The following is an 18,237-nucleotide window of genomic DNA, read 5'->3' on the forward strand; positions in this document are numbered from 1 at the left end:
AGGGAGAGGCCTTGCAGAGGCTGTTTGGTCTCCCCTAAACTGAAGAGCGTGGATCATTGGTGTCAGTGGCTCATAAAATGGAGCCATCGGGCGGGACAAAGGAGGCAAGGTGAAGGAAGAAGGAAGCATTTGGCTTCTTCAGCTTCAGCAAGACCATGCTTAAGACGGTGCTTATGTGAGGAGCTGTGTGTACCACCACAAGAAGGTCTCCGTCTTTGGTGAATTAAATTGGGAGCTTGTAGCAGATGAGGGTGGGTCTGTTTCTGCCAATCACCACCCCCAGCAATGCTGGGAGTACACAAGGGGGCTGGGACAGACTCCCATGGGACTGACTGACACCAAGTGTGAGTCACGGTTAATAGTTTGGTTTCCTGAGCTTTCTCACTACTCTTACCACACCCCTCTCCCTTCATGGTACTTCCTCCTCGGCCTCACGCTGCTCTTGGGGTTGACGCTGCAGCAAACCTGCACTTCCTCACGCCCCCTGGGGGGCTGTAGACCTGCCCCATTGAGCACACCCCATCTCCCCATGCTGATGCCCCATCATCTTTCTCAGAGGCGCCCTCCTGACCTGCGCCTGTGCTGGCTGGAGCCGTACCTTGGCGTTGGCCTCCAGGAAGTTGTAGAGCACATTCACAGAGATGGTGAGGTCCCCGGTGTTGAAGGGGTAGGAGCAATTCCACCCCTGGGGCCCAAACTTCCGTCTTTCTGCCACCACAGCGTGAAAGTAACAAAGCCCAAAGAGGATGCTTTTAAACTCCATCTCCCGGGAACACATCTCCAGGGTGTCCTGGAAGGAGATGACACCCAGTGTCAGAGCAGAGCGGCTGTGACGCGGGGCAGGCGGCGTGGGGGTGCGGAGCCTCGGGTGGCAGCAGGACTGTGGGTTGCGCTGCAGACAGGCATGGGGTCAGGTTTGAGAGGACCTTGAAAGGGGCTGGGCTTTAGTTTAGATTCCGCCCATAACAGAGCTTGTTTACAGTTGCAGTTTGTACACACGGACATGCTAACGACGTTCCCAAGTGTAGCCAACAGAGAAAAGGGTAGGGGGCCACAGAAGTGTTTCATTTGTCCTGTTGACGGCACTCGGCACTGGGGTATGGGTGGGGACACCCACAGCATCATCTCTGACTCCCCTCCTTCCTGTCATGCTTCCTCGACCATCATGGAGTCTCAGTAGGTGTAATTACTGCCTGTGTGACTGACGACCCCACGGCTCATCTGCTGGGGGAACTGCCGAAGCAGAGGGCGGTGGGAATTGGAGCCACAAGACACAGAGGGGTGCCCTGCCCTTTACATCCTAACGGACACGTGGCTGCAGAAGCAAGACCCCCGAGGGGTCCTGGCTGCAGCGCAGAAGGCAGGGGAAATGGTCTGACTCATGAAGAGAGGATGAAAGATGGGAAGATGGAAGAAAAGAAGCAAGAGAGAGTCCAGAGGAAGCCGGTGGAACTGTTCTTAGATGTTAATGGGCATGGGGATGATGGTGGGGAGGGAGAAACTTGCATTGTGAACAGCTGTTAGGACGCGAACCCTGGATTCTTTGGAAGGAAATGTGTCCTCTGAGTGAGCTCCTCTGTTAGGAAGGAGCAAGATGCTGCAGCTAGAGCCCAAGAGGCACTTACAAAGCTCACACAACTAGATTGGGTTCAGTCAGTCCTGGCATTTCTTCTAGGAGGTGGACCTTAGACTTTGCTTACAGCAATAAGTGGAAGCAGAGAAGACCGTAGAGATTAAGCTGCTGGTAGGTCTGATTTTTTCCCCAGTGAACCCGTGACAGTTTCTCTCTCTGGTTCCTTGATTGGGCACCACGCTTGCCATGAAGATATGGATGTGAAAGGTCAGAGATGGTACAGGAAACAAAGTCACTGCCTCGTGCAAACAGGAACTTATTATAATAATGGCTTTTTGGACAGAGCTGTTCTCTGCGGACGTGTAAGGAGCTTCCTTTGTTACCTCTGACACACGTGGAAAATCAAGTCCTGCTGAAAAATGCCTTTAGGCACAAAGACGAGAAGCCACACTTGTGAAGCTAGTTGACAGCCGGTTCGCTCAAATGAAAGTCAGAATGAAATGATCATCTCCAAACAGCACAGCGGTCAGGGAAGAGGGAATGAAAAGACCCCAATTCTGCGATTTGTCCCATAAACAGTGAAAATAAGGCTCTGGAGGAACACAGTAAATTCTAGAGGGTATTAAGCGGGCCACTGTTCCCGGGCATTTGCAAATGCAGAACGGAGCAATTGACACTCTTGTGAGCAATGAAGAGACTCCTGAATCTGTCCCTGTTCCTTCGAATGACCTACTGCAGAGGCTGGTAAAGTCCCAAACATCAACTGTTGTGTATTCTTCCGCAGCAGAACCAGGACAAGCCAGCATCTCTTGGGATATACTTCCCAACTGCTCGATAACTAAGACTGGACATTGGGCTTGCACGAAGTAAGTCCAAAGACAAAGGCCCCTGGGGAGGCTGACAAGATGATACTAAACCTACTGAGGCATAGTTTTATCATCTTAATAATGAGGAGCTATACCACTGAAGCAGCTGCCGCCCCTTCCCTGTCTCTGCTCAGGACCCTCAGGGCAGGCGAGCAGGGCATGCCCTGCCACTGACTCCTGCAAGAGAGTGTGTTTTCCTCCTGCCCTGGGTGGGGGTGGGGGGTCTGCTCTTTGCGAGGCAAGGTGCCCTGCTCCCCTCCCTCCAGGGCCCTACCTGAGTGAAGTTGTCCAGGGCCTTGTGCAGGTTGGCGTGCATGCCCGCAGGTGGCTCGCTGGTGATCTTGATGGCATTCTCCAGGAGGCCCTGGGGGATGATGTGGCTCCCGGGGGAGGGTGCGGGCTCCGCACTCATGAAGACCCTGAACTCTGCGTGGCTGTTCTCACTGTGCTCCTCCAGCTTCTTCTCCAGGGCGCTGAGCCACTTGGCCACCAGGTGGATGTTCTGGTGGGAAGGAAGGAGCCCCCCGCCCCATGCAAACCTCTGCTTAAATGGTGATCAGGAAGGAGGATCAGGGTGGGGGGCAGTACCTGGCCTTTGCTTCAAACAAATCACATCCTAGCAAGACTCTTGGGGTTCTCAGTAATGAGGACCCCTTTTTCCTGCCATTCAAACTATCCTTCCATGTCCTAAGGATCTCAAGCTTGACCTTGAGGCTTCGGAATCCCCTTGTTTGGATGACTTGTTGAAACAAAGGTCCTTGGGCCCCACCTCAGAGCGGCTGATCCATGGAGGGGCCTGAGTGCTTACTCTTCTAACAAGTCCTTAGGTGATGCTGCTGCTCCCAGTCTGGGGGTCACACTTGAAGTGCCTCATGCATGGTTACCCTCCAACTTCAGATCCCCACAGCTGACACCTGGATTTTTTTGAACCTCTGACACTCAAAGGTGGGGCCCGTGGACCAGTGATGTTACCATTACCTGGAAGCCAGTTAGAAATGCTGACTCAGACTTACTGAATTTGTGCATTTTAATAAGATCTTCCAGTGATTTGTCTGCATGTTCAGACTTGAAAAGCATTCATTTAAACTTCTAGCTAGCTCTCCTTCCTCCTCCTCCCTCTCCAAATCATTCTGCTAATTGTTGTCAAACTTATCTTCCTAAAACACACTGGGACATTGCGGATCTCATAGAGGGAAGGTTCCTCGTCCATGCCCAAGCCCCTCCGGTCTTTGAGCCTGTCTCCTCCTCCCTGAGATTCCTATCTGTCAGTCTGTCTATGTGAAACGACATTAATTTCTTAGCACCACCTTGCAGCATGCACTTTTCACTCTAGCAAGGATAGTCACTTTGCTTCATTGCAATATGTTTCATTATGATGGACAGATAAAAGCTCCTTGATAAATATTTGAGGAAGCCTGCTTGCAGAACCTTAAATACACAGGTCAGCACAGGACACAGTGCTGAGGCCACAGCCATCTGGTCTACTTTCTCTTCTATGAAAAGAGAAATAATGGTAATATATGCCATACTCATTTCCCAGGGTTGCTGCAAATAACCAAAGGTAATGGATTTGAGAGGGCTTTGTATACTGTGAAATGCTATGCGGGAGTTAGGAGTGGATGCTAAGATGAAAATTTGTTAGAGGAAAGAATTCCATTGTCATCACTCTACTGGAGCAGAGAGGTTGGTGGCTGACTAGAGAGCCGGGGCTCCGTGAGCCAGGCAGCACCGCCACTCCGCAGTGAGAAACTCTGCCGTTGCATCAGGAATCCCAGCTTCTGAGTTTGATCTTGGAGATCTCTCAGAAACCACATCGGGACAAGATGTGACAGTCCAGGGTAGCAGATAGGTGTGGCTCATTGTCTCTGGAGGGGGCTGGGTTCCTGGAGGTGTCAGTGCCCAGGGTGAAGTGAAAAAGTTAGTCGCTCAGTTGTGTCCGACTCTTTGTGACCCCATGGACTGTAGCCTGCCAGGCTTCTCTGTCCGTGGGGATTCTCCAGGCAAGAATACTGGGTGGGTTGCCATGCCCTCCTCCAGGGAGTCTCCCTGACCCAGGGATCAAACCTGGGTCTCCTGCATTGCAGGTAAAGATGGATTCTTTACCATCTAAGCCATCAGGGAAAACCCAGTGGCCAGAACGGGGTCGCTTTGACAGATGAGCCTGAGATAACTGGGGAGGTCACACCTCCCATCACTGAGCTGATCCAGTGGGAGGAGGCAAGGACCCTGCTGTCATTCTCTTTCCTCCTTAAGGTCCCCCTGTTTCTGCAAAAGGAGTCCTAGGGAACAACAGATCCTTCTGCTGCTAGCCTCAAACAAACAGTGGGATAATGAGGACCCAACAGCATGAAGTGTTCACTGAGTCATCAGGAGAGAGGAAGTTCTGGGTAATCAAAGTCAGATGGGAGGGGAGGGACTGGCTTTTCCATTTGATTCTTTCCTCGGTTGCTTTCTTCACTGATTCTTTTACCCAACAGGTTCTGGTTGAGTGTCTACTGTGTTCATGGTAGTGTGAAAGGAGGGAAAGTGTTAGTCTCTCAGTTGTGTCTGACTCTTTGCCACCCCGTGGACTGTAGCCCACCAGGCTCCTGTGTCCATGGAAGTCTCCAGGCAAGAATACTGGAGTGGGTTACCATGCCCTCGTCCAGGGGATCTTCCCGACCCAGGGACTGAACTTGGGTCTCCTGCATTGCAAGCAGATTCTTTACCATCTGAGCCAGCATCTGAGGGAAGTAGTGTGCTGGGTGCCAAAGGTAAATGGGGATGTCTCTTTCCCTAAAAAAATGCAGTGGAGGACACAGGCATATGGTGGATTGTTCCTACAGAGCCGTGGATGCGCTCATAGAGGTGGCTGCAGGGTGCTACGGGAGGAGAGAGGGTCCGCCGCTCGCTCTGCCACAGCCCCAGCATCCATGCAAGTTGCATGAACAGGAATGAAGACAGGCCATGACAGAAGAAGGGCAGCCTTTACTTCCTGTGTTTAGTGAAACTCAACAGTAGGTGTTCCAGACTCCAGATGCCAACATGAGCTCTCAATGAAGAGGCTGAGTTCTGGTTGCACGTGTGGCATTCTAGTCATGAATGTGATGGAGAACATGGACCATATGACCCAGAGGAAATGCAGAACAGAAAAGAGTTCTGTGGAAGGCATGGGAAGAGATCAGCAGCTGGAAAGGTCCAGCTGAAAGCCAGCATCCTGAGAAGATTAGGAAGTCAGGGGAGGAGGGTGTGGAAGGAAAGGTGGCCCTGGAGGTCCACACAGGGATGGGTCAAGAATGGGCCCCATCAGGGCAGAGTGGGCGTACCTGCAAAATAACCCAGTGGCCTTTCTTGGCAGCCAGGTCCAGCACGGCCTCAGCCACGACCTCCTGTCCTTGCCCCAAAGACACGTTGTGGAAGTTCCGGTTGTTGAAGGTATATCCGAGTTTTTTGCCTGAAAGGAGCATGGAGTGGTCATTAGCACCTCTCATGTCACTGAGTGTTCACCCCCACACAGCACCCCCATCGCCAGCGGCCAGGAGCCATACACCCCAACCTCATGCACAGGCCCTTTTCCTTCCCAGGGTGGGGTTGCTACATCTTCCAACTTTTTGTTCCCAAATAAAAAGCAGCACGCTTGTCGAGACAAATCAACCTCTCCCCGTGCTCTTCACTGAATCCCTGCCAACTAAATATTGGCAGTTGCCATCTGCTTCTACAAGGCCACTGGAGCTCCTGACCTTCCAAACTCCCTGAAAGGAGTTCAGGATGGAGATCAGGAATGGTATGCTCTGTGCTCTGGGAAAAACTGGCAGAACAGACGTTCACATAATTAGATATTTTCAGGAGATTTTATGAGCCCAAATTCTTGAATCTCCTCATATCTGGAAAAGCACTGAAATCATTAACGGAGACATCACTCCTCGTGACCAGCATCCATCCTCGGCCAACCGTGTGCTCGGCTGCACGTACTGCCTTCACTAAAACCATATAAGACACCGACCTCCTTCCCTCACCTCTTTGGAGCAGCTCCTCAGAGCTCTCTGCGAGGCTGTGTCCCAGGCTCTAGGCCTCACTGTGCCCCAATTGAAACTCAACTCACAACTCTCACGTTGTACTATTTTTTTTCAGTTAACACCCCCAAGAGTGGACAGACATGCCCCTCCATTTTGTGCAGCCTCCACTCCAAGACCAGGCATTGGGCCACCATCCTAGAGTGAAAAGGCTCAAAGAGTTGCAAGTGTGTGGGTATGGCTGGGTCTAGCTTGCCTGATCCCCTGATATATATTAATAATAATACGTATTTTCCCTGGACACCTACTGGGAGGTGTGGCCCCAAGGGGCAGGACTCAGGTGGTTTTAGCTTCCTGTACTTTACTCCACAGGAATCTCCTCCTTGTTATTCCCACCACATAGAACATTTACTGTCGTCATCTTGCGTGAATTAGAGTGAAGAGAGGCATGCCAAGGAAGGGCCTGGCTGTGTGGGTGTGAATGTTGTGCATCTCGGTGTTAGGACTGGACTCAGGGAACAGCCACATGAGCACACATGTCACAGCCGTGTCACTGGAGCAAGGCGAATGCTCAAGAGTTGCTCTGCACCTGAGCTCCCTGTGCTATACAGCAACTCCCCACTAGCTATCTATTTTGTACATGGTAGTATATATATGTCAATGCTATGATGACCTGGAGAGGTGGGATGGGGGAGTGTGAGGGAGGCTCAGGAGGGAGGAGATACATGTATTCTTATGGCTGATTCTCACTGTTGTACGGCAGAAACCAACACAACGTTGTAAAGCAATTATCCTCTGATTTTAAAAAAAGCAATGGAAAAATAAATAATAATTATGTAATGTGACAGAGGTGTTAGCTAATGCTGTGGTGATAATCATGTCGCAATACATGTTGCAAAACATGGTGTACATCTGAAGCTTACACAATATTCTATGTCAATTATATCACAATTAAAAAAATGAAGATCAATGAAAAAGAGTTGCTCTGCAAACCTGAGAAAGACTTCACACAAAGAAATAACCTTACTAAAGAACACCAATTCTGACTGAATACTAGCTATTCACCAATCCAATAAAGTTTAGAGAAAGTACACAGTTTTCTTTAGACAAAGGATCACAAAAGTGTGCAATACCATGAAGGAGTTGTTGGGCAATTTTTCTCAGAAGGTAAGGAACATGAGAGAGAAGAGGAGAAATTTTAAAAAGAAAAAGAATAAAAGTCTGTACTTAAATTTAGTCTCAGGGGAACTAAAACTGAAGATGCAATTTGATATTTCTGCAAGAAATTTTAAAGAACACTGTCAATATCGGAAGTGTCTTTAAAGCACTAAAAAAAAATATGGAGTTTTATTAAACCGTATAGGACAAAGCCATATGATGACTTTTTGTACTGAGGAATGGTTATTACAGATTCAGCAGAGATGAACCCAAGAAAACCCTTATTAAACTCTACAAATCTTAGCTGGCAATGGATTTGATGTCAGCTTTAGAGCTGGGAATATAAACAGTGGATTCCAAAGAAAATACTAGGATAAGGGTGCTGGACTGTTAGATAGTCTCAGTGACATTTCTGCTCACAAAAGAGCCTATTTCGTTTCTTTATTCACAAAGGATAAGGGGTAAAAAGGGCTTAGGTTTAGATTACTTTGAATACTGTGTGCTATGACTTCCAGCCCTCCCCTCCCCACCCCTCACCTTTAGCTCATCTTTCCCTTTCTGATCTTCCTTCCAGTGCTCCTTATGGTGGGGTCACCACGAGCCGAGTCCCACTGAAAACCTCCTTGACCATCCTGGCAGCTGTGTTTCCTCAAACGCCAGTCTCTTTGAGGACGTGACAACTTCTGTGTCCCTGTCCCTTGCTCCGCACAGCCCCAGGGCTGGAAGGAAGGTGAACATTTTTCTAGCCTTCTCTTAGAACTTGCAGACTATTTTTTTCTCCACTCTTGTAGAAAAACCCTTTCTCTTCTAAAGCACATGCATCGGTTATATTACCTACTAACTTGTATGTTTTCTGCCTTCTATCAACTTCCCAGAGAGAGTCACTTTTATTAAGGCTTTGGGACTTGGTTTAAAATCTTCCACCTTTTCCTGCTTCATCATTAACTTGGTGAACTTTGCTGTCGCTGTGGATGACTCGGTCGACACCCAGCCTCACGTTTCCTCATCTTCAAAGAAGTTCATTCCATTTCTGCTACCCACTTTCAGAGGCTGCACCAAGGACTTTATCACTAGGAATGAGCCTGTGTCTCATATATTATTCTTTCATACTTATTCACAATGATAATGTCCTGCTCTTCAGATTTTTTTTTCAGATTGTTTTAAAAATTTTGTCTAAAAATTGTTTTAAAAAATTGTCTAAAATATTATTTTAAAATATTTATTTATTTGTTTGCTTTTAGCTGTGCTGGGTCTTTGTGGTGGTGTTCTGGCTTCTCACTGGGGTGGCTTCTCTTGTTGCAGAGCACAGGATCTAGGCGTGCGGGCTCAGTAGTTGTGGCACGAGGGTAGTTGCTTAATAGTTGCTCAGTAGTTGCTCCTCAGCACGTGGAAACCCAGACTAGGGGTCAAGCCTGTGTCCCCTGCACTGACAGGCAGATCCTTAACCAGTGGACCACCAGGGAGGCCCCGACTGTTTAATCTATTACTCCCTGCTCCCTGCTCATATGATTCTACATCAGTAAAACACCCAGCGCGTTGGCTCCTCTGTTTAACCTAACCTTCTTTACCTCCCTGTTATTTTTAATATGGATCCAATAATCCTTCATTTGAGCCATGATCTTATAAGACTCTCAACTCTTGTCCATTCTACATCTGCATCACCCAACTTTTGTGAAACCGTAACCCTGGCCGGCTACAGTTCATGAGGCTTTATAGAGTTGGACACGACTGAGCAATTGACGCTTTTGAACTATGGTGTTGGAGAAGACTCCTGAGAGTCCCTTGGACTGCAAGGAGATCAGACCAGGCAATATTAAAGGAAATCAGTCCTGTATACTCACTGGAAGGACTGATGCTGAAGCTGAAGCTCCAATATTTTGGCAACCTGATGTGAAGAACTGATTTCTTAGAAAAGATCCTGATTCTGGGAAAGATTGAAGGCAGGAGGAGAAGGGGATGACTGAGGATGAGATGGTTGGATGGTGTCACCAATTCGTTGGACATTAGTTTGAGCAAGCTCCGGGAGTTGGTGATGGTCAGGGAAGACTGGCATGCTACAGTCCATGGGGTCACAAAGAGCTGGACATGACTAATCGACTGAACTGAACTGAGAGACTAAACACATACACACGCAATCCTGCACAAACCTGAGCGTTAATACAAGAGAAAAGTAACACACCGGGTGAACTGGGGCCACGGCAAGTTGACACTTCGCAATCTCAGGAGACTGTTTGGTAATCTTTCCACATGTCCAGAAGTTGCTACATTGCCCACTCCCCTCTGCCTTTAAGCTTCTTAAGGGTGGTGAAGGGGGACTTCCCTGGCAGTCCAGTGGTTAAGACTCCACGCTTCCACTGTAGCAGCTGAGGGTTCAATCCCTGGTTGGGGAATTAAGATCCCGCATGTTGCTTTGTGTGGCAAAGTAAATAAATAAATACATGTAAAAAAAAGAAAGCTTTTTTTTTTTTTAAGAATCTAAAAATAAATAAATAAACTTCCTAATGGAGCCCCCCACTTCTTATGCTCAGCACTTGGCTCCACTCTCTACTGCAAGATCTGCCATCTGGTAGAACACCTTCTATTACTGCCGTTGTATCTGACACTGCCCACATCCCTGTTCCATTCCTGTCCATAGCCCCCCCAATGGAAGAGATGCCCCCCACTCCCCTAGTATAAGAACAGAGAGAGGACTGCCTTTCCACACAGAAACAACACTCTGCTGATCCTGAAGCTGCTCTGTAGAGACTGGACAGGCTCCAACCTGGCCAACTTCAACTGGTGCTTAAGAAAAGAGAATGGCGTCGGGAGCAGTGAAAAAGAGACTGTAATCAAAGTGTTGATAATCTAGCTGCAAAGACACTGAATTGAAAACCATTTCTTTGAACACCCCTAGTAGCAGGCTGACAAAAATCTAAATGAGCCCGTTGTTCTGACCAGCACATTGGAAAGAGAAAGAGGAGGCAGTGGAAGACCAAGGTGGTAGATAAATGGAGACGTCAGGATTCATTGTGTCAGCGCCAGATAACTGGACAAAGGAGGACGGAGACCAGGCAACATCATGTACGAGTCAAGTGAAAGAAGGACCAGAGACGATGCCTTGTGAGGGTGGAAAGGGGAGGCCCGGGCGGACGCTGTGCTGTGAAAGAACGCGAGGAAAGGGTGAAAAGGAAAAGCAAATTGAGCTGCCTCAAAGAGCAGGAGCATCATCGTTGTCATCAGAGTGCCGTATGATGCTCATGTAGTCTTAGTGCTTCAAAGCCTTTTCACACCTGAGATTTCGTGTTCATCCTCACTGCAACCCTAGGAGGAACGTAATAGGGGTGATGGGAAACAATGGGTGATTGCTTTTAGATGACCCAGAAGCAAAACCAATGGTGCCAATAAGCAAGTGTGGCTCGTTCAGGAAGAAGGTGATGAGAAGAGAGAGGAGGGACTTCCCTGGCAGGCCAGTGGTTAAGACCTCGTGCTCCCACTGCAGGGGGCTTGGGTTCCACCCCCAGTCAGGGAACCAAGATCTTGCACCGTGCACGGTGTGGCCAAAATAGATAGAATGAAGAGACATGATGAGAAAAGAGAGAGAGGAGGGTAAAAGTAAATGAGTGTTAAAGGACTGATCTGTGAAGGCAAGAAGGAATGCGGTGTGAGTGAGTGGTGGCAGGTTCGTGTTAAAACAGAGGCCAAAGAAAGTGGATGGAATTTCCTCTTTCTCCTCCTCCTCTATTGAGGGTGGAAAATCCTGGAGGAGACACAAGTGTCAGAAAAGCACAGATTCTTTGTTTTTAATTTATTTAATTAAACATTTGTATTTTATATTGGAGCATAGTTGGTTTACAATGTTGTGTCAGTTTCAGGTGTACATATATCTTTTATTTTTCAGATTCTCAGAAAAGCACACATTCTTAATCGAGTGTCAACAGATGAGCTTTGGAAGCTTAGAGAACTCCCAAGATCATACAGAGAATTTTGTTTGCCTGTGGGTTCATGCATTTTGGGAGAAGAGCTGGAGTGAGGGTGGGGGAAATAAAATCTCTCATCTGACTTTCAGGGTGTTAAAGCCTAGCCCAATATTAAGAACTGCCATGGGGCTTCCCTGGTGGCTCAGTGGTAAAGAAAGAATCTACCTGCCAATACAGGAGACGTGGGTTCGATCCCTAATCTGGAAAGCTCTCACATGCTGCAGGGCCAGCTAAGCCCATGCGTCACAACTACGAGCGCTGTGCTCTAGAGCCTGGGAGCCGCAACTACTGAAGCCCACACCCCCTAGAGCCCACGTTCTGCAATAAGAGAAGCCTCCGCAATAAGAAGCCCAGCTAGAGAGTAGCCCCTGCTTGTCACAACTAGAGAAAAGCCATGAAGACCCACCACAGCCAAATAAATAAATAATAACTGCCACGATGAAACAAAGGGATAGAGACATGGAGGAGTTAAGAGCATGGATCACACACTCAAAGGCAGGGAAGGATCCCAGGCTTTCTAAGAGGCTACGTGGAGTAAAGCAGTGGATGGTATGATGCACAGATTCTGCCCAACTGCAAATGGTGAGTTTCCTTTATAAGCAGGGGCCTGGCAGACACAGGGGAAAGTATTTGAGTCAGTCATGTGGATTCCAAACCTGAGAACAGGAGTCCATCAGACAAAATGATTAGACCCAAGATGGGGAGTGCATGATGAACCCAGAGTGTATGTTCTAAATGGGTGCATAAGAAAACAAGTCAAGCCATCCAGAAAGTGGCACAGGTGCGTAGGTAATTGCTAGCTGATGAGCAGCAATATTGCCTCTGCTAAGGAAATGTGCGTTAAGATTAAACCAAGGGCAGGGTTGAGATGATATATTCAGAGACAAATAACCAATATGGTTCAGGGACGGGTCAGCTTGCCTGGAATGACAGAAAGCTTCAATCTATATGATGAAATAGTTGGAGGTCACTTGGCAAAGAACAGGAGGAAATTGCTCAGAAACAGGGTATATGAAAGCTTCCAGAAAGGAAAACATTGACTAAAAATGAGGAGGCTCCATTTGTTAATATGAAAGGAATAAAACCCCCACGGGACAGAAGAATACAGAACTCTATCCAAAAAACCCCTGAAAGTCAGGGACAACTCAGCAATGACAACAGCTCTTTTATGTGCGTTCATTCGTTTGCTAATTCATTCGACTGATATTTACTGAGCCCTGCTCTGTGCTACTTAGACTTTAAGGCACAGATAAAATCCTAAGCAAGATGATATGGTCCTTTATCTCCAGGGTCTTAGTGAAAAGTAGGTAGGCAAATGTAAGTTAAAATGATAAAAGAAAGGTTTAATTAGAATTGTATCGGGATTTCCTTGGTGGTCCAGTGGTTAAGAATCCACCTGCCAATGCAGGTGACTTGGGTTCGATCCCTGGTCCAGGAACTAAGAGCCTCCATGCAGGGCAACTAAGCCTGTGCACCCTAGAGCCTGTGCTCTGCAAGAAGAGAAGCCACTGCAGCGAGAAGTCCACAGGCCACAACTAGGGAGTAGCCCCTGCTCGCTGCCACTTGAGAAAGCCCGCACACAGCAATGCAGGGCCCACATGCCACAACAAAGGCCCAGCACAGCCAAATAAATAAATAATACACATTTAAAAGAACTGTATTAAACACTCTGAAGCAAATACATGTGTAAGGGAGACCCAGATGGTCTTGCAGGGAGAAGTTCAGGAGAAGATGATCCATGAAGGACGGACAGGCACTGGACCAAAGAACTGGGGAGAATTATTTCAGATAAAAGGGATGGATCGTGAAAATGCCCTGGGCCGGGAGAGGTCATGAGGTGATGGCCCTAAGAGAGCCATGTGGCTGGAGCATTAGTGTGCGTTTTGGGAAAGTTAAGATCTGAGGCTGAGGGCTTCCCTGGTGGCTCAGTGGTAAAGAATCCACCTGCCAATGCAGGAGATGTGCGTTCAATCCATGGGTTGGGAAGATGCCCTGGAGAAGGAAATGGCAATCCACTTCAGTATTCTTGCCTGGGAAATCCCATGGACAGAGGTGCCTGGTGGGCTACAGTCCATGGGTCAAAAGAAGAGTTGGACATGACTGAGCAATTAAACAACAACAAAAGATCCAAGGCTGGACAGAAAGACTGGGGCTTGCAGGTCACAGAGACCATGTCAGTGGTATTGGATCTTACCTTTAGAACAGTGGGGAGCCACTAGAGAGATTTTAGTAGAAGTGCATTATAATCCAATCTGAGATTTAGCAAGATGAGTTTGGCTGTGAGTGGCAAAAGAATGCAGGTGGAGGAGAAAAGGGATGTTAACAGGCTCTTGGGATAGTCCAGGAGATAGTTTGGTGACTCAGAGGAGGGAGGCACAATGAAACAATTAGAGCCATCTGAAACACATTCAGGAGGTAGAATCAGTAGGACCAAGTGTCATGGGTGGGAGAAGGTGACCAGGGTGACCGATTCTCAGGTTTCTAACACGAGCAACTTGGTGAATCGTGGTGACGGTTACAAAAAATGACAGAGCATGATTTCCAGAGAGAAAGAGAAGTATGGCTCTCCCACATGAAAAAAGCAGGCTGAGTGCTGAGCAGGTGAGTGAAAAAGGCCTGCACCTCACTCAGCTCATGACATGTCACAACACAAGGTAGAGAGAGGACTTGAAAATTTCCAGGGAATAAAAACAGGTCACCAACAAAGAAACAAGGGCAGGGGACTTCCCTGTGGTCCAGTGGCTAAGACGCCAAGCTTCCAATGCAGGAGACGTGCGTTCAATCCCTGGTCAGGGAACTAAGATCCCATATGCCATGTGGCCAAAAATTAAATACTTAGAAAAAAGAAACAAGGGAAGAATAACACCTTACTAGCATATGGTCTCATAGGAATAAAACTGAGTTCTAGAGGACAATCGAGCATTGTGGACACATTCTGAGTCAAAAATCATCTTGGACCTAGCAGAACTCATCAAATGAGTATGTGGGCCAAAATGAAGTCTTTTTAGTCACCCAAAGATTCAGAAATTTTACTTCCCATGATTTTTTCCTGATGACTTATGCTAGCAAAATTAGGATGAAGCCAACTGATTGTCAGTAATGGGAGCTAAGTTCTTATTTTTCATATCACAGGATAAGTAGATACTGAAACTTGATAAATTCAGAAGGAGTGATGTAAATCACTAATAGGAAATAGAGAAGAAATTATCAGAAGGAGTAAGTTCAGAAACAGGCAAAAGCCCAAGGTCTGGGAAAGGACACTGGGTGTGGGGAGGGCTGGACTGAGAACTGTCACTTTTCCAAGTTCTTTGTTATCAGTATTTAAAAAATATGTTACTTGAACTTCTGGGAGATCACAAAAGCATACATTAAGTTAGTGAGTAAGATGATTCTCTCCCTTAAACAGGTATCTACTCTTCGGAGCCAAACACCAGGTATATGGTACATATTCCTCTCATTGTTGCTGTTGTTTAGTCTCCTACGTCACGTCATACTCTTCTTGCGACTCCATGGACTGCAGCCCTCCAGGTTCTTCTGTCCATGGGATTTCCCAGGCAAGAATACTGGAGTGGGCTGCCATTTCCTTCTCCAGGGAATCTTCCTGACCCAGGGATTGAACCCATGTCTCCTACATTGGTAGGTGGATTCTTTACCGCTGAGCCACCAGGAAAGCCTGTTCCTTTCATTACATATGGAATAACAGGTTGCTTGTGGAGGCGTAGTACTCGGTCTGTATTCTTACCTATAAAGACTGGACTCTATAAAAACCCATCAAGTCTCGATTTAACTTTGCAACATGCTGCAATTTTGTTAGTTTTATTGTTTTGATTAGTCATTTATTTGCTCACCCTTTCATTTACTTACTGAGTATCTATCATATGAGAAGAACTAGGAACTTGAATACTATGCTGAAAAGGACATTTATCCCCAGGGAGCTCTCATTCTCACATAAAGACACCATAGTCATTAGACGATTACAGTGTGACATACAGATAGAAGGGTGTTCTAAGAGTACATGGGCGGGGGAGGATACCAAGCACCCTGGAAGTCCAGTAGGGCTTCCTGGAGGTGGTGACAAGTGAAATGGGTATTTAAAGGATGAGTAAAAGGTAGCCTGGTGAAGGGTAGGCCAGAGGGGAAACAGACTATTCAAGAGAATGGAATGGCTTCTGTGTTGAGTGAGAAAGAGGGCAGTAGGGAAATACAGGCAGAATAAGGAGCTCCCAAAGATGTCCATGTCCTAAGTCCCGGAACTGGTGAATAGATGTGACTTTACCTGGCGAAAGAGACTCTACAGATGTGATTAAGGACCTCCAGATGGGGAGATGACCCTGGGTTGTCTGAGTGAGCCTGATTGTAGGTGTCCTTATGAGGGAATGAGGTAGACAGTAAGCCCCATTTGTGATTCCTGACCTCCAGAACTGTACAATAATAGTGTTACCTTAAGCCTCTAAGTTTGTGATCATTTGCTACAGAAGAAACAGGAAACGATTAATGGAAACTAGGCTGGAGAGACAGGGAGAGACTGGAGCGTGAAGCTCCCTATAAGTCAGTTAAGGAGTTTGGACTTTATCGTGAATGCAATAGGAGCTGTGAAAGGATTGCACCTGTATTTCAGAATCACTGCTCCAACTACAAGCAGGGAAATGGCTGGCAGGGAGGGTGGTGAGACAAAGTCTCCTCATGAATCTGCTACCTTATACCCCAGAACAGTCCTCCAGTTGGTGGTGACCCCCTGGGGTCAGTTCAGTAATGACCCAGATCTCTGTATGCTTAGCAAATATCAAGCATTGCAAAATGAGACTTGAATCAGGAAAACGGAAGCTGACAGAGGCAGAGCAACAGCGCATGGGGCCGGTGCAACCTTGGCTCCATGGTGAGGTTTTCATACCTTGACTTTCCACATCCTTCAGTGGGTCCACCCCTGGAGACAGGATGAAGAACATGGGAGTGGCTGGTCCTGATTCTTCAAAAGAGGCTGCAAAGTCCAGTGCTCTTCCCACCACATATTTGCTTCCTAACTTCTCCTCAATAAAATCTCTGCCAGGGGACAAAAAAAAAAAAGGTCTATGGGTATACATCAGTCACAGAATGATAACATATGAGCAACAGAGGTCTGTGGAAATGGAAAGATGCACTCAGGGTCACGGCTTGGCAGTTACAGAGCTGGGAGCAGCACCAACACTATTCACTAAGTCGACACTCACAACCCACACTGCTAGCTGTGCACCTGCTCACCTAGATCAGGGCTCCTTCTGTATCCCCATCCACCCAGGCCACCGCTGACTCCTCTATGGAACCTAGATGTCCTGTTACATCACCACCGCCCATCAGAAGACTGCCAGGAGCAGCGTCTTCAGAAAGCAGCTAAACCCTGCACACGTTAGATCCCTGAGCTCTCCATGCCTGTGTGTGTATGTTTAGTTGCTCAGTTGTGTCCGACTCTTTGCAACTCTGTAGCACACCAGGCTTCTCTGTCCATGGGATTTTTTTTTTTTTTCAGGCAAGAATACTGGAGTGCGTTGCCATTCCTTTCTACCAGGGCATCTTCCCAACCCAGGGATCGAAGCCGCATCTCCTGCACTAGCAGGAAGATTCTTTACCACTGAGATGTCAACGAGCACCTCTTCCCAAAAGGGTCATTTAGATTTTAAGGCAATACTGCAATATATTGTCCATACATGTGTGTTGACAATACATGTGTTCAAGAACACAGAGCAATGGGCCTCGTGGGATTCTGGACGTTGGTACAAAGACTTCTGTCATGATAAACTCATGGCTTTGGGCTCAGCCCTGCTGGCCTGGCCACACTCGCCCTGCCTTCCCTGCTGCCCCTGGCCTCCTCACCACGCCTGGCCTCCCCGTGGCCACCCATCCCTACCGCAGGGCGTAGGTCATCCGGTCCGGCCGCAGGACTCTTATCATGCAGAGGCGCTGCAGGGCTGTCTTGTTCTTCCACTCCTGGGGGAATTTTTCCTTCTCAGGACATTCTGATTCCACAAACTTTTTCCAGCTTTTGGTGGATCCCTCAATGTCCCGATCCAGATTACAGAATTCTTCCATTGATGAAAGTGCCTGGAAAAGGTCAGGGAACCTGGCTCTGGATGCAGTTTCTCCTGAAAGCTGCCATTTGCACCGTCGCTGGGGGTAGGGGAGCAGGATGGTCTTAAAGACACAATTCTGTCTCATTTCTCCTCCTTTTCTGGAGTCTCAAATCTTCCCCCCAGCACAAGGAAGAGGAAGGATTTTGATCAACTCACCTCCATCAAAAGCCCCAGGGATATGTAAGGTTTAGCAAACAAAGCATTTGGGAAGTGATCAGCAGTGGGACTGAGAGCACCTCACGGCACCTCTCAGTACCGCACGGGAAAAGGGACAAGAGGCTGCTGTGAGTTTTCTGATCACAGCTCTGGTACTGAAGTCTCTGACACCTCCCTTTTAATCCCATTCTCATGCTGCCAGCAACACCTGTCAGTTCCATCCCTCAAGATGTCTCTAGGATCTAGGATCATTGACTTTGTGTTAATGCCAACTCTAAAATTTCCAGATGTCTCTTGCTTTCATAAGGGTTAAGTCCAAATACATGAATCAAATCTCTTCCTTTAGGGCTTCCCTCCAATCCATTCAGTTAACCACCCAGCCCACATCCTTCCCCCTCTGTCCACCCACATTTGACTTAACCGTGGAAATGT

General features: G+C 47.6%; 1 protein-coding gene across 9 annotated transcripts in view; it reads right to left on the reverse strand.

The window, feature by feature from the left end:
• DNAH9 (dynein axonemal heavy chain 9) overlaps nt 1–18,237 on the reverse strand; it is a 284,870-nt gene that overhangs the window by 19,603 nt on the left and 247,030 nt on the right. For 8 of the 9 annotated variants that reach the window (XM_045164838.1, XM_045164842.1, XM_045164840.1 and 5 more), the window contains 5 exons: nt 17,427–17,620; nt 16,437–16,585; nt 5,745–5,872; nt 2,714–2,941; nt 599–790 (listed from right to left, as the gene is read on the reverse strand). In XM_045164838.1, coding sequence (XP_045020773.1) covers nt 599–790; nt 2,714–2,941; nt 5,745–5,872; nt 16,437–16,585; nt 17,427–17,620 — 891 coding nt within the window. The other variant, XM_045164843.1, reaches the window with a different exon arrangement.

This window comes from Bubalus bubalis, chromosome 3 (assembly GCF_019923935.1).
Source record: "Bubalus bubalis isolate 160015118507 breed Murrah chromosome 3, NDDB_SH_1, whole genome shotgun sequence".
NCBI classification, from domain to species: Eukaryota; Metazoa; Chordata; class Mammalia; order Artiodactyla; family Bovidae; genus Bubalus; species Bubalus bubalis.